Source organism: Lissotriton vulgaris, chromosome 7 (genome assembly GCF_964263255.1).
Source record: "Lissotriton vulgaris chromosome 7, aLisVul1.2, whole genome shotgun sequence".
Taxonomy (NCBI): Eukaryota; Metazoa; Chordata; class Amphibia; order Caudata; family Salamandridae; genus Lissotriton; species Lissotriton vulgaris.
In genome coordinates, this window is record NC_141695.1 from 332,608,227 (window position 1) to 332,623,152 (window position 14,926).

Sequence of the window (14,926 nt, forward strand, 5' to 3'; positions counted from 1 at the left end):
TACCGAATCGGTATTTACCGATTCGGTAATTCCAATTCATGCCTATGGGCCTGGAGGCCTATCGTACCTATTCGGTAATACTTACCGAATATTTACCTACATAGCATTTACCGATTCTAAAATACCGAATCGGTAAAATTCGGTATTTTAGAATCTGTAAATCAAGATTACATACATCTGGCCCCTGGTGACCTGGCTCTATCGATCCCTTGCGACAATGGTATGCTGTCCCCTAGAGGTTCTGTGGGGCAGATGGGAAAAGATCCTAGAACGGGAACTGTCCGACCCGGAGTGGCAGAGATTTTTGGCTCCCCCACAAAAGATCTGCAGGAATATGAGGTTAAAGTCAAGTCAAGTCAAGTCAGGATATTTCTATTGCACACATATCACGTCCAAAAGAGTCTCATGGCGCATGCAGACGATTCTGACCAAAAGGGTAGGTAGCAAGATTAGTAGAAAAGCCAGGTCTTCAGCTTCTTTCGGAAACTAGTGTGATCGGAGGTTGTGCGAAGGCTGAGAGGCATTTTGTTCCAGAGAGATGGAGCCAAAAAGGAGAAAGCGCGACCTCCATTTCTGGCCGTTTGGATTCTCAAAGGAGTGAGTAGTGACTCAGTGCTTGTTCTCAGCTGCCTCCTTGGCATGTACCATGTGAGTTTCATGGTCCAATATTTTGGGCCCCTTCCATACATATGTTGGTGTACCATACATAATGTTTTGAACGTGATCCGTTTTTTCACAGGAAGCCAGTGTAAGGTTTTTAGGCACGGCACAGAGGGGGATCTACGAGGCAGGTCCAGGACGAGGCGTGCTGCCGTATTCTGCAGAACCTGCAGCTTCCTGATGTGACATTCATTTGTGGCGAGTAACAGTGAATTGCCATAATCAAGTCTGTTTATAATAAGGCCTTGTACTAAGGGCTTACGGGCTTCAGCTAGTATCCACTTAAAGATCTTTCGTAAGCTACGCATGATGCCAAAGCAGGTGCCGACAATGTGGTTCACCTGAGCTTTCATGGAGAGCTTATTATCCATGTGGAGACCTAGGTTGCGGACCGATTCCTTTGGGACTGGGCATTCGCCCAGTTGTGTAGGCCACCAGTCCTGGGTCCAAAATCCAATGGCTTTACCGAACAACATGACCTCTGATTTGCTACCATTTAGCTGTAGGTGATTTTGACCCATCCAGTTTTTCACCTCCATCAGACATTTCTTAAAACGGTCTTTAGTCTTGTTAATGTCCGGGCCAAGAGTAGCTAGAATTTGAGTATCGTCGGCATACGATAACATCGAAGCCGAACGCTCTGATTACTTTGGCCAGGGGAGCCATATAAATATTAAAAAGCGTGGGGCTCAGGATGGAGCCCTGTGGCACCCCCCTTTTTACAGGCTGAATACTGGCCAAGATTTTGCCTATCTGAACTGTGGTCGTCCGGTTAGAGAGGTAACTCTTGAACCATTCGAATACCTGCCCTCTGACACCAATCTCCCATAGTCTCTGAATCAGAATACGATGGGAGATGGTGTCGAAGGCCGCAGACAGATGTAAAAGGACAAGAATGGAAGATTGATGTTTGTCCAAGGCAATTCTTATGTTGTCTGCGACCTCAACCAGTGCGGTCTCCGTACTGTGAGCAGCACGGAAACCTGACTATAAAGGGTCAAGTAGGTCATTAGTTTCAAGATATTTGACCATCTGTCTGTTGACCGAAGCCTCCAATATTTTCCCGAAATACGGGAGCAAGGAGATGGGTCGGTAATTTACATGAATGTTTACATCAGCTCCTGATTTTTTTAATATTGGTCTTATTCTCGCCGCCTTCCAAATCTCTGGGACTTCTGCTTCAGACATAGATTTGTTGAGGAGGCTGGTGAGACAGTCTACTAGAGCCGGGGCAAGTAAGGTAAATAGTTTAGGGGGTAGTTGATCACACGGAGCCTGATTTAATCTTTTGCCCTATTTTAATGGTAGTGTCCTTGTCAAACATTTCGAAAGTAGTCCATCTAGAGGGACATTTCTCAATAGTGGGATCATGATCTTGGAACTGTATAGGCAGAGAATCTGGGCTGAAGGATTCACATATGGTTGTGATTTTGTCCTCCAAAAATTTAGAAAGTTCTTCAGTCCATTCTACAGTATCGGGAGTAGATGATGGATTTTTTTGGGAAGTAAATTCTTTTAGGATGTGGTGAAGCTCTTTCGAGGAGTTTTCAGCTTTAGCTATACGATCTGCTAGGTACCCCCTCTTAGCTGTTCTTATTTCCCTCATATAGTTGGTGTGCAGGGTGTGATAGATCTTACGATCATTTGCATCCTTACTTTTTCGCCATTGTTTTTCAGCGGTTCTTGTGATGGACTTGGTTTCTTTGAGCTGTTCCGTGAACCAAGGGGATGGCTTTTCCCTGCACTTGACCATACGCGGGAGGCAGTCTTATCCAATGCCTTACCAATCGCCGACTCTAAATGAACTGCTGCTAGATTAACATTTGTCGTTAAATCTATAGAATGTTTCTGGAATGTATTCGAAAAGGAGGTAAGAGTGATCTTTTTCATGGTTCTGCATACTTTTAAATTGGCCTTATTGGACGGTCCCGACATGCAGTCGTTTATGATGAATTTTACTAAGTAATGGTCGGTCCATAATAACGGAATAGGGGAGTCTGTCCAAATATCAGGGGAGTTAGTAAATAAGAGGTCCAATGTGTGTCCAGCACAGTGGGTTGGACCCTTGATTCGTTGACTAAGACTTAGAGTGCTCATGGTGGAGATTAGTTTTTCTGTTTCTGCATCTGACTGGTCATCTGCATGGTAGTTAAAGTCGCCCAGTAACAGAAACCTGTCCGCCGTCAGTGCATGGGGGGCAATAGTTTCTAGTAGGGTTTCAGGAAAATCACCTTTAGTCCCAGGAGGTCGGTAGAGTAGAGCCCCTTTCCAAACCTCCTTTAGGGGGCCACTCATTTTAAAAACTATGATTTCTGTCTGCTCAATAACCTCACTTTCTATCATGCAAACATTGATAGTCTCTTTTGCTGCAATCAGTAGTCCCCCGCCTCTAGCGTCCGTTCTATGTGATCTAACTATTTTATATTGTTGAGGGAAGGCTACATGGAGGTCTGGGGTGGCATGCTCATGCAGCCAAGTCTCTGATATGAAGCATAGATCAGGGGTTTCAGCGTCGAGGAGACTCCATATTTCGAGTGCGTGTCTGGGAATTGATCTGGCATTAAAATAAAATGCTGTTAGTTTCCTTGGGGCAGTGATAGTTGAACTAGGGTCAGCCCTGATGGTCCGTCTGTCCACAGTCAGATCTATACTGCGGGAACAAGGGGACACCCATATGGCTGCTAATAGTACCTCCGGCACCTGGGCACATGATGTATTCAAGTCTAGAAGCTCTTCCCTAGTATACCTGAGGAGTGATGTGATGGTGGTCATTTTCCAGCGGTCCGAGATCCTTGGCTGGAGATGTTAGTGGTATGGCGGCTGGCGGCGTCCGCGCCTTCCTCTCAGCTATGTAGGGGTAGGGGGCCGGAAACTAGAGCGCTAGCAGTCTCTTCCGAGTATCCCACCGGAAGTGAGTATTTGCCGACAACGACCCTCCGTTCAAACGGCACAGGCCGTGACGGAACGGGGTCTCAGGCAAGCAGGTAGGACAGAGAAAACCTGACACAGTGTGAGAGGGCTTCAGATTTGTTTATAACACAAGGTAAAACAAGCTATTTCGGCGCAACACAAAATTGGCTACAATGACTGAAATGCTTAGTTTAAAATAGGTGCACAATTGAATCTGAGCACAAATTTCTAAAAAAATATGTACTGGTAGTCCTAGGAAATAAAGTACAATGCAGTACAATGCTAAAACAGCATTACCCTTCCAGTCAGGGTGCCGCTGCGCGTGTCCGCGCCTTCCTCCCAGCTATGTAGGGGTAGGGGGCCGGAAACTAGAGCGCTAGCAGTCTCTTCCGAGTATCCCACCGGAAGTTAAAATAAACCCAATTCAACTATGCACACGACATATATGACACCGCACAATTCAGTTGGTATATGTGGGTGAGCCCTTTCCATGCCCCAGATGTGGTCCCTTAGATGCCGATTTAGCACACATGGTATGGCACTGACCTAAATTGCAGTCTGTACGAAAGTGCCTCTTTTTGCATGGTTACCCACCACTTTTTGCCTGACAGCTGATGCAACCTGACTTGATGTGCCCTGGGTACATGGCAATCAGGCTCCCAGGGCCTGTGTTCTTTCCCAAAACTAATGGCACACCCTTGGCCACAGGTAAGTCCTTTGTAAAAGGTACTCTGGGTACTAAAGGCAATGTGACCACAGGAGGCCTCTAAGGCTGCAGCACTTATTGCGCAACTCTTAGAGGCCCTGTACCTTAACACCCACATTGAAAGCTGCGTGTTTTGGTGCCGAGAAAAGTGAAGAGTCAACACGGCACACATCCCTGTGTGCAGTGCCCACAACCCACGGTCTGAGGCCTAGGTAAACTAGCCCTCTAGCAGGGTGCACTTGGCTCAGGCGAGGGTACATTGACATGAGCCCAGAACCCCTACGGTGTCTAAGTCAATTCTAAGACATTGTAAGTGTAGTAAAGCCATAAAGAGTATATAGTAATAAAAGCTCCAGCGTGGATTGTAAATGTTGCACCACAATCCAAATTCATCTAAGTATGTGTCCTGTGCACAGTTGTTACAGCAACTGCCGCCGTTAAGTGCCACTGACAACCAGATCCAGAACTTTTTCAACAAACGGAAGGTGCACCAGAAAAGAAGTCCACATCCAATTTAATTATTCCAAAATCTTCTTTTATTAGTAATATATATAGAATAAAATCCAGCCAACGCGTTTCGCTCCATTTAGCAAAGGAACTTCATCAGGGCTCCAGAATAATGTTGTGAAGGAATCATATATATCCTTTTTGATACAGTATTATCATATAATCGGGAATGTTCTTCTCCTTATAATCAGAATAATTTCCAGGTCACAAATAATATTCAGGGACCCTATTACCTCCCATATTCAGTACCCGAGTCCGGATATTGAGGATTATGACGTGCGGTCTGCAGGGTTATTTTCACATGATTAATACTGATGTACAATTATTATACCCCTCAGACTCACTTTGACTACAGAGATGGATGTCGATAATGAGGTTATGTGTTTCCTTCTTATTCTGTAATAGACTAACGCGACATGTGCAAATGAAAAATGGCAAATACATTTTATTTTTTTAAAAGAAGCCAATAGATCGTGTTGAAGATACATATTTTTCTTCAGTTGGCAACTACAAATGCTATACTCTTGAGAAACATTTTTGGTAACTACTTTAGGTCACCATAAGTGCCACTTGAAATGTAAATGTTAATTTTAACCTCCCACGCCCCAAAAAATTAAATCAATAGAATTTCCTCTACTTTGGAAATACCAAGATTTGATACTATGCATCCTATAGATTTTATGCTAAACTTACATTTTAGGTTGGAATTGGATACCTTCAGGCCACCAAATATCCCTGTAACTTTAGGAGCTTCTATGGTTCCATATACTTTAAACCTTTAATCTTTACATGAAGCTACTTTGTAATCTATTCATAGATAACGGCATCAAGGGTCACCAATATGACAAATGATACACATCAACCAGCCTTGGATGTTCAGCACCAACCTGAAGCACAAACCAGCCAAGACAGAACTGCTGTTATTTGCCAAGAACTACAAACAAGCTACACCACAAATCTGATTCAATGACACAAACACTGAAGGCTTCAAACCCCAACTTTCGCCCCATGCCAGGTCACTTGGATTCACCCTGGACATCAACCTCACCCTCAAAGAACACACTTCCGAAAAACAAAGGCAGCCTGGTACCAGCTCTCACTTCTAAAGCAAGTCAAACCATTTCTTCCATAGAGCAACTTCAGAATTGCAGTTCAAATACTCTCACATATGGATGGTGGTAATGGCCTATTCCATGGTCTCCCAGCATCCACAGTGGCACACCTTAGGGGCATCATACATGCTGCAGCACTTCTCATTCAGAGCCTAAATAATATGATTACATTATCCTTAACCTGTTGGAACGCCTCTTGCTCCCTGTGCCGGTTAGCACCATCTTCAAAACCAGCTACATTATTTACAAAGCCATCACAACCAGCAGCCCCTGTTATCTTGCAGACAAGCTCACCATCTCTGGTGAATATAGGCACACCCATAGCCAGGTGACATTCAGACTAAATAATGCAAAAAAAGAAAAGAACTAGACCAGGGGTCTCCTGGCGGGCCGGATCCATGCCAGATGGGGATATCCCAAAAATCTGGCATGGATTCGGCCCTCCAGGACCGGTTTGGAGACCCCTGCACTAGACAGTCGGCCTTTTCAGTCTATGCACCCAAGATCTGGAACATTTCAATATCCATGAGGACTGCCCCAACACTGCTCTAACTTAGGAAACAGTTGAAGACTCGCCTCTTTAAAGAACACTACATTACAATGCATTAACTGTCCACAGACTAGCTTTGGCTCCTATTACCTGTAGACTTTATGCAAGTCTTTGACCATGTACAGCATTCCATAGCCTTTTGGCTCAGTTTGAGCTGTAGAAACACCATATAAATACGTACACACAATCTCAAGCAGTTTCAACATCATTCATGTTTCTTTAATCACTCACTTTTTTATCCTTTCCATGACTGGTATAGGTTTAGCTCTTTCCTTGGCACTTTATTTCTTATGAGAAACAATCTTCTGTGTATGCATTGGTAATATGAGACCCTGATAAGGGTACCATTGTCCGTTATCACTGTAGAAGGGGAGCCTCTTATACCATGGATGTAATTGCTTAGACTTTGCTGAGGGAAAGAAGGAAATGATAGCTTAAGCCTCTTCCTTAGCATTTATCCACTCCGGGCAACAGAGAATTCCAATTTATCATTCGATATTTTGTACCACTTTTCATGGGTGTTATGTAATGCTTTACTGCTGGAGTGGATAGCAGTGAGGGTAGAGTGAGAGATTATGAGCTACTGGTGGTTTACCTGTAGAAGATGGTGATTACAGCTTTCAGACCAGTAATGTTTGTAGCATTCCTTTGTTTTCATTTCCAGGCCAAAAGTTTGAATCAGATTTGTATTGACATATTAAGTGCACCTAGTATTCTGCATGGTTACCATATAGCGAAATGTCGGAGAATGAAAATTCAATGTGCACCAGGATTCTGGCCAGTGAGGCATACTTACTGATATTCTCTTACATATGTTGTAGAACTATTAGTAAGTAGGCTGTCAAATGTGCAGCATATGCCAACACTAACGTTGTTTCAAACCAGCGTGTCTTCAAATACTAACATCCTGGTGTTATTCTTTTGGAAAATTATCTGTAAGCATCTGTACCATGTCCCACAAGGAACAACCGTAACAACCAAACATCACAGTAAGATTTTGCCACTGTTAGCTGTGGTAAAGTGCCACAAAACTTGTGACACACAAAGTCAGTCTTACAACTGTTTGTCAGTAGAAGAGGATTAGATAACACTGGATCTCTTTTGTTCGTTACAGTGAGCAGTGGATACGACTAGTCAAAAATAGATGCGGAAAAAAGAAGAACTGACGTCAGCGCGCGGAGGCGGCGTCTATGTACTCCAGCGACGTCATCACGGCGCACGACGCCGACGACGGACGCGGAGCCGCAGGGGACGCCTGCAGACGACGCCTACCGACGCGCAGGGGTACTGCTACGCAAAAGTTTCCGGATCCAGACTGACGCCTGGGGATATTCTAAGGTAAGGAATCTAACACTAACGTGTTTCTTTCAGATTTCGGTATTATCAGATCCTATTCAGGACTTGCACTTCTTTTCGCAATAGCTGTAATTTTCAATGCTCACTTTGTTACAGCTGAAATTTGTGGATGAGCACGAACAGCACTGGAGAATGGGGCTTATTCTAATTCTAGTTTTTAATTGCTACAGCAGGAACAATGGAATAACAGTGAAGGTAGAGGGTTTTTAAAAAAAAAATTGTGTGTTTGAGCTAACGTTTTAAACCCACCACCCTCCCTTGCCTGCACTCTGTTTGGGGAACTTTCCTCACCTTCTTACACCCGCGCAGCCGAGATAAACGCTGCCGCGGGATTGCAATTTGTCATCGCCGCCATCAGCGAGTGAGCCGGTATTGTGGCCACGCCCACTCGCTCGAGGCCACGCCCCCACCGCCTACATAATCGAGCTGAATGCAAGCTCATTGAGATCTTACTCCTGAGGCACAGCCGGGAGCGTTTTGCTAACGAACTTCGTGTTTTTAAAAAAAAAATAGAGTGTTTGAGCTAACTTTTTAAACCCACCACCCTCCCTTGCCTGCACTCTGTTTGGGGCACTTTCCTCACCTTCTTACACCCGCGCAGCCGAGATAAACGCTGCCGCAGGATTGCAATTTGTCATCGCCGCCATCAGCGAGTGAGCCGGTCTTGTGGCCACGCCCACTCGCTCGAGGCCACGCCCCCACCCCCTACAAAAGATGTGCATTCCACGTACGCGCAGCGGACGGGCGCGCCGAAGGCAAGCCCGTCTGGGCCCATCCGGGCCCAGCCCCAGTTACTCTGCCCGTTTCATCAGAAGACCGACTGGTCTATACGAGTGACATGCTCCTTGCTCTCCACCCGGCAAAAAATCCGGAGTGTAGCTACATCCACGTAGAAGGTAAACCCTACATCAACTGTGAACTATGTAACCCAGATACCATCACCGCAGGTAATTCTGGCCGACAGATGGGCCTTCTCAATTGTCGGTCCCTCCCTAAGCATGCTCATGAAATTAACCTGTTGATCCAGGACCATGGTTTTGACGTTTTGTTTCTTACAGAAACTTGGCTTACTGCTTGGTCAGATGCTGATATTGTTAACGCCCTACCCCCAGGCTATCTAATTCAAACCCTACACAGACCCCTTGGCAGAGGGGGTGGCCTTGCGATAATCCACAGAGAATACCTCGCCTGTAGATCTAGTAATGCCAACATTGAAGACTGTGAGAGCTGCCACTTTGCTCTTCAAATATCCCCTGCACACTCCCTCTCGGGGCTGCTGATTTACCGCCCGCCGGGTAACCCCAGGGAAATTCTCTAGTGCTCTTGTTGACACTGTTTCTCAGATAGCAACCTCCTCTCCCAACTTCCTTCTCGTGGGGGACCTCAATCTTCACCTATCAGACCCCAAAGACCTAACTGCGTCTGAACTCCTTCTTGACCTCACGTCTTTTGACATTCGGTTAGTTAATGCAGGACGAACCCACGACAAGGGGCATCTCCTGGACCCTGTCTTTACCAACATCACGGACATTACCACTAGCTCCCCCTTGCCCCTTCCTTGGACAGACCACTTTTTAATACCCTTCTTTTTGGTTTTTCTTCACTTCACCCACCCAACAGACCAAAACCTGGGTCACCGACCGGCGCTGGCACAAACTCGTGCCAGACGAATGGACCACCATTCTCAGGGAATCTCTCCCCTCCCCAATCTCAGACCCAGCCAACGCTGATAAACAGTTCAACTCCTGGCTCACCTCATCACTGGACAAACTTCTCCCCAAAACTACCACCCTCAGGCGAATCAAAAGAGTGAGCCCTGCCCCTTGGTACACACCTGAGCTCAATCTTTTACGGAAGGAATGTAAAAGAACGGAGCGCTCCTGGAGGAAGGATAAGTCGATTGCTAAGAAGGATGCCTACCATACCTCCTTAAAAAAATTACAAGATCGCTCTTCGCAATACTAAAAGCATATCCTTCCAGGAAAGGATAGAAAACTCCTCTTGCTCCAGCAAGGAAACTTTTATCATTTTAAAAGAACTACTTAAAGCCCCAGATTCCGGACCAAGAATTCCGCCAGACCCCAAAGCAGATGAAGAAAAATGCCTTAAATTGGCCAACTTCTTCGAGGAGAAGATTCAGAAAATCCTTGCCTCCATTCCACCTATTAATTTCAGCGAGGAAGAAGGTATTAATACGGTTCCCACCTCTCCCCGTTTAACTTCCTGGGGACCAGTAACTGCCAAAGAGGTCGCAATCACGCTAGACACCATCAAAAGCGGATCTCCTAGGGACCCTGTTCCGCTACGCATCCTTAAGAAAGTAGCCCCTACCATCGTCCCTCCCCTTACCCATCTCATTAATGCTTCACTGCTACAGGGAATTGTTCCCTCTAGCTGGAAGGCGGTTGTCGTCAAGGCGCTACTAAAAAAACCCTCTCTGGACCCCTCGGATTTGGCCAACTACAGACCAATCTCCCTTCTCCCCGGAACCAGTAAAATTGCTGAAAAGCTTGTGAACAAAAAACTCTCGCAGTATCTGGAAACCAACAAACTGCTTAGATGCTCGCAGACCGGATTCCGCCCAGGGCAGGGCACTGACATTGCCCTTCTCGCAGCGGTGGAGGAGGCCAGAGAACTTCTAGACGCGGGAGGATCAGTGGCAGTGATCCTCCTGGACCTCAGTGCGGCCTTCGACACCGTTAACCATCGGGTCCTAATCCATCGACTTAGGAACATCGGTGTGGAGGGCACTGCGCTGACCTGGCTCACCTCCTTCCTTGGCCAGCGCTCCTTTCAGGTCTGGGAGAATGACACACGTTCCCCCGAAACCCCCCTCCAATGCGGTGTGCCTCAGGGTTCATCCCTGAGCCCGACATTATTCAATGTCTACATGTCCCCATTGGAGGATGCCGTCAACCCGTTCGGAGTGAGTATCATCAGCTATGCTGATGATACTCAATTAGTGGTGTCCTTATCTCACCCAAACCAAGAACCATTGGATCTATACAACTGTCTGGCACAAATACAAGGATGGATGAATAGCTCGTCTTTGAAACTTAATGGCTCAAAGACAGATATTCTCCTCCTTGGCCAGAAGGGGCTTTCCCTCTCGCAGAACATCTGGCCCCCCTGCTTGGGTGAACCCCCTGCTCCTAAGTCTGAGATTAAAAGCCTGGGAATTTGGCTTGAAAAAGATCTGTCTTTCAAGACGCAAGCCAAATAAATCGCGGGGACTTGCTTTGGGCTCCTTAAATCGATCAGGAAGATTCTGCCCCTACTTCCTCATGCCTCCCAGAAACTGTTAATCCAAGGCCTTATTTTATCAAGGCTGGATTACAGTAACACCATCTACCTAGGCGCTCCAGAGGCAACCCTTAACAAATTACAAAGGATCCAGAATGCCGCGGCTCGGATCCTTACCAATACCCCGGCCAGAGCTTCGGCCAAACCAGCCCTGAAACTCCTCCACTGGCTTCCAGTGAGAGAGCGAGTGAAGTTCAAGGCTCTCTGTCTGTCTCACAGACTTCTACAAGACAAAGGCCCCCCTATTTTAAGAAAATTCATCAGGCCCTACAAAGCCCCAAGATCCCTCCGATCCGATCAGGAATACCTCATCACCATCCCCAGAGTTAAGAAGGTGCGCACGGGTGGACGGCGCTTTTCTGTTAACACTGCCCGTCTTTGGAATTCACTACCCCGCGACCTTAGAACGGAACCAGACTATCTCCGATTCAGGAAGCGGCTGAAAACGCACCTTTTCCCCTGATCTGACTTCCCCCTTCGCCCCAGTGACCCTCAGATGTGGGGATCTTAGCACTGGGATACTTACGGGTGACTACGCGCTTTATAAAATCTAATAATAATAATAATAATAAAAGAAGAAAACTGTACATTCAAAGCAAACTCTCTCAAAAAACATCTAACATAAAAACTGTAAGAGCCTACGGTTTAGAGAAACTATTTTTAAGGTGCAGAAATATGAACACCCTTTACATCTGTGCCCTTTAAAATAGCAGGATCAGCCTGGAACTCTAAAGGAGGTGCTGTTTTCTTTAGGTTTAAAGTTTAATGCATTTATGTCACTTATCTTTTCATTTTTGATTGTCAAAGAAAAGATGCCATATTTAAAATCAGAGTTAAAGCATTTAGCTTTTAGTGTTTTTTATTACAATTGGCAATTGTTTCTAATACAAAGTAAGACAAAAGGTATTTTGTCTTAAAATTGGGCTTCGGCAGTATGTAAAGACTTAAGATGCTGTTTTCATCTGTAAAAAACATGTTTGGCGATTACACAAGAAGGCATGAATAACAGGAAAGAACCAGTTCCGGAAAATAATAGACCATAATGCTGACTGTATTTGGGCCTCAGCTTCACAGACACCATGCTGGGACATGGTGCATAATGGGGTTCATGCATTCATTTTCAAGCATTTGCACAGAGCCATATAGGGCATAACATACAGTAGTGCTTCTTCCACACGGCAGCGTTAGTGATGTAAACTGCACTTGCCCTTCCCAATAGGTATGGCTGCTTATGTAGGGTTATCCCAGCCTCTTCTATGGGGTTGCAGCACCGGATGTACAGTTCTGCCTGTGCAATAGTGCTGTTTAGGCACCGAAGATTGCAGTAATTTTCAGGTGACTGAAGATGCAAATGTCTCCACTTGGCTCCTTACTGTGCTGTGTGTTATGCAGTGTTTGAGAACCAGGACATGCTCCATCATAGCTTCATAGCTTCTAATATTTTGACTTGTGACAAGTGCTGCTTAAGAGGTGCGGATAAGCACTGCTTAGGTACACTACAGTGAAAGATAATGGGGACCGGTATATTGATGTCTGTAACTATTTGGAAGGTAGTGTGGTGGTGTGCAATGCAAACTGTGCATGGATGGGAACTTGTTTTACATTGACTCTTTACAACAGAAGAGGTAGCAGGCATTATCTAGTGATGAGTACAGATGGAACTTGCTGTTGGTGTCGGTGAGGTGGCAGACACTGTAGAGTGACAGTTGAGGGATGCCTGTTTTTCTACCATTTAAAAGGTGAAGGGTGCTGGGGTGAGGAAGGTAACTTGATCTGTTGGGATGCCTTACCGTCCGTGAGGTCGCAGGTGCCGATGGACTGGTGAGAGATACCATCTCCTGAATGGCAAGGCGAAGCTTGAGGCGGTGAAGAGGATTGCTGATGCCGATCTCTCTTTGGATCTCTGTGTCCGACAAGTTAGCCATGATGGCACCACTCTTCACATTGGCACGACAGGCAGCTACGTACCATGCAGGCATTCCCACCCAGAGCTAATGGAAGAGTTAGCAGACAAGAGTTTAGGTGTTGCACAACCTAGGACATCATTCTGAGAGGCAAAATTAGCATCTTCAGACTTCAGAAATTACTAAACATTCTCTTCACAAAAACACAAAGTCTCACAATTTAAATCCGTTCATTAGTGAAGTATGTTCAAGCATGAGAGTGTGTGCCACTGAACCTCCTGTGAATGATGATCAGTTGCAGTATGTATGTGTTGCGTTAAAATACAACACTGTTTCTCTCAAACTAGTTCTAAATAGGAGTATGCACGTGCATGGTGTGCACTGAAGAAATGTGTGTGCGCAAGTAATATGCATATTTAAGAGTTCCGTATAATGTTGTGTAACAATGCAATAAACTTTTTATTTATTAATTTAGGTTTTGTATAGCACGAACCAGACCCATAGGAATAGGTGCCACACTGTGGAGAAGTGTGGCTCAGGGGTTAGAGGCGGCAGACCCGGAAGCTGAGATCGGCCCTGGACCAGGGTTCAATTCCCCGCCTCGGCGGGTCTTGGGCTAAATAATTCCACTGACTCGATAATTCTCGCTCCGGTGCCTTCTCGACTCACGGGTTCACACTCTGCGACTCTGGGCAATAGCTTGCTTAATCTCCACAACGGCCCCTCGCGGCGGGATGCCTGGCTTTCACCTTGTGGATACCCTGCCGGTGTTATCTCACAGGGGAATACCAGGACAGGTTCCCTAAGCAAGCGCCGGGAAACCCACTGCGGGTAGCTGTGCGCTATATAAGCTCAAATACATTTACATTTACATTCTTTACGTGAATATCAATAATTGCAAGAAAACGGATAACTTACAGTATAGGTTCATAATGGAGTAACATCAATTTCGGGTTATGACTAAGAAGATAGGAGTATAGCAGAAGCAGTGAGGAGAGAAATACAACTATTATTATTATTATTATTATTACATTTCTTATATAGCGCCCGAAGGGGTATCTCCGCGCTTGCCTTGGGAACCCGTCCTGGTTTTTCCCTGTGAGATAGCCCCTACAGGGCACCCCCAAGGTGAAAGCCAGGCATCCCGCCGCGGGGGGGCCGTTGTGGAGATTAAGCAAGCTTAATGCCCAGAGTTGCAGAGTGTGAACCCATGATTAGGTCAGGCACCGAAGCGAGAATTATCGAGTCCGTGGACATATGAGCTCAACACCCTGCCGCGTCGGGAATCGAACCCTGGTCCCGGGTCTGACCTCTGCTTCAGGGTTTGCCTGCTCTAACCAGTGAGCCACACTTCTCCACCACTATGTGGTAAGTGATAAGAAAGATAGGGGGTCACAAGGAGATCTATGCATGGCAGGTAAAGATTACTCTTCAATGACATGGTCAGGTGATTCAGAGGTCAGTGGCATTGATAAGCTCAGGTATTTAGGAGCTTTAAAGAAATGCCTCTTTTTGTATGGTCTCCCTCAAAGTTTAGGACTGATGCTGCTGTTTATTATTTACTCTGAGCGCACTGACACCTGTTAACTAGACCTCAGTGCATGTGCCTTGACCGTAAAGTGTGTATGTTGTGCTGGCTTAGACCCAACTGGCATAAGATAACTTACTTGTAAGTCCCTAGTATATAGTACCCAGGGTCTGTAAGTTAGAGGGTCACCCCAGGGATTTCAGCACTGGTTGTGCCACTCTGGGTCTGACAAACGTAAAATGTGGCTCACAGTCTGCCACTGCAGACTGAAACAGCAGTTAAAACATTTCAAAGAAAGGGAAAGCCCAAACCTCCCTCTGTAATATGTTTAAGTAACCCCTATGCCAGGCCCAGCGAGACCTAAGACAGGGTGCAGCATATTTTTAGAGC

At 45.9% G+C, this 14,926-nt stretch overlaps 1 protein-coding gene across 1 annotated transcript in view; it reads right to left on the reverse strand.

Annotated features, from left to right (window-relative positions):
• The window catches only part of PPFIA3 (PPFI scaffold protein A3), an 838,878-nt gene that overhangs the window by 272,057 nt on the left and 551,895 nt on the right, over window positions 1–14,926 (reverse strand). The window contains exon 20 of the mRNA XM_086930190.1: window positions 12,895–13,095. Coding sequence (XP_086786316.1) covers window positions 12,895–13,095 — 201 coding nt within the window. The remainder of the gene's footprint in view (window positions 1–12,894; window positions 13,096–14,926) is intronic.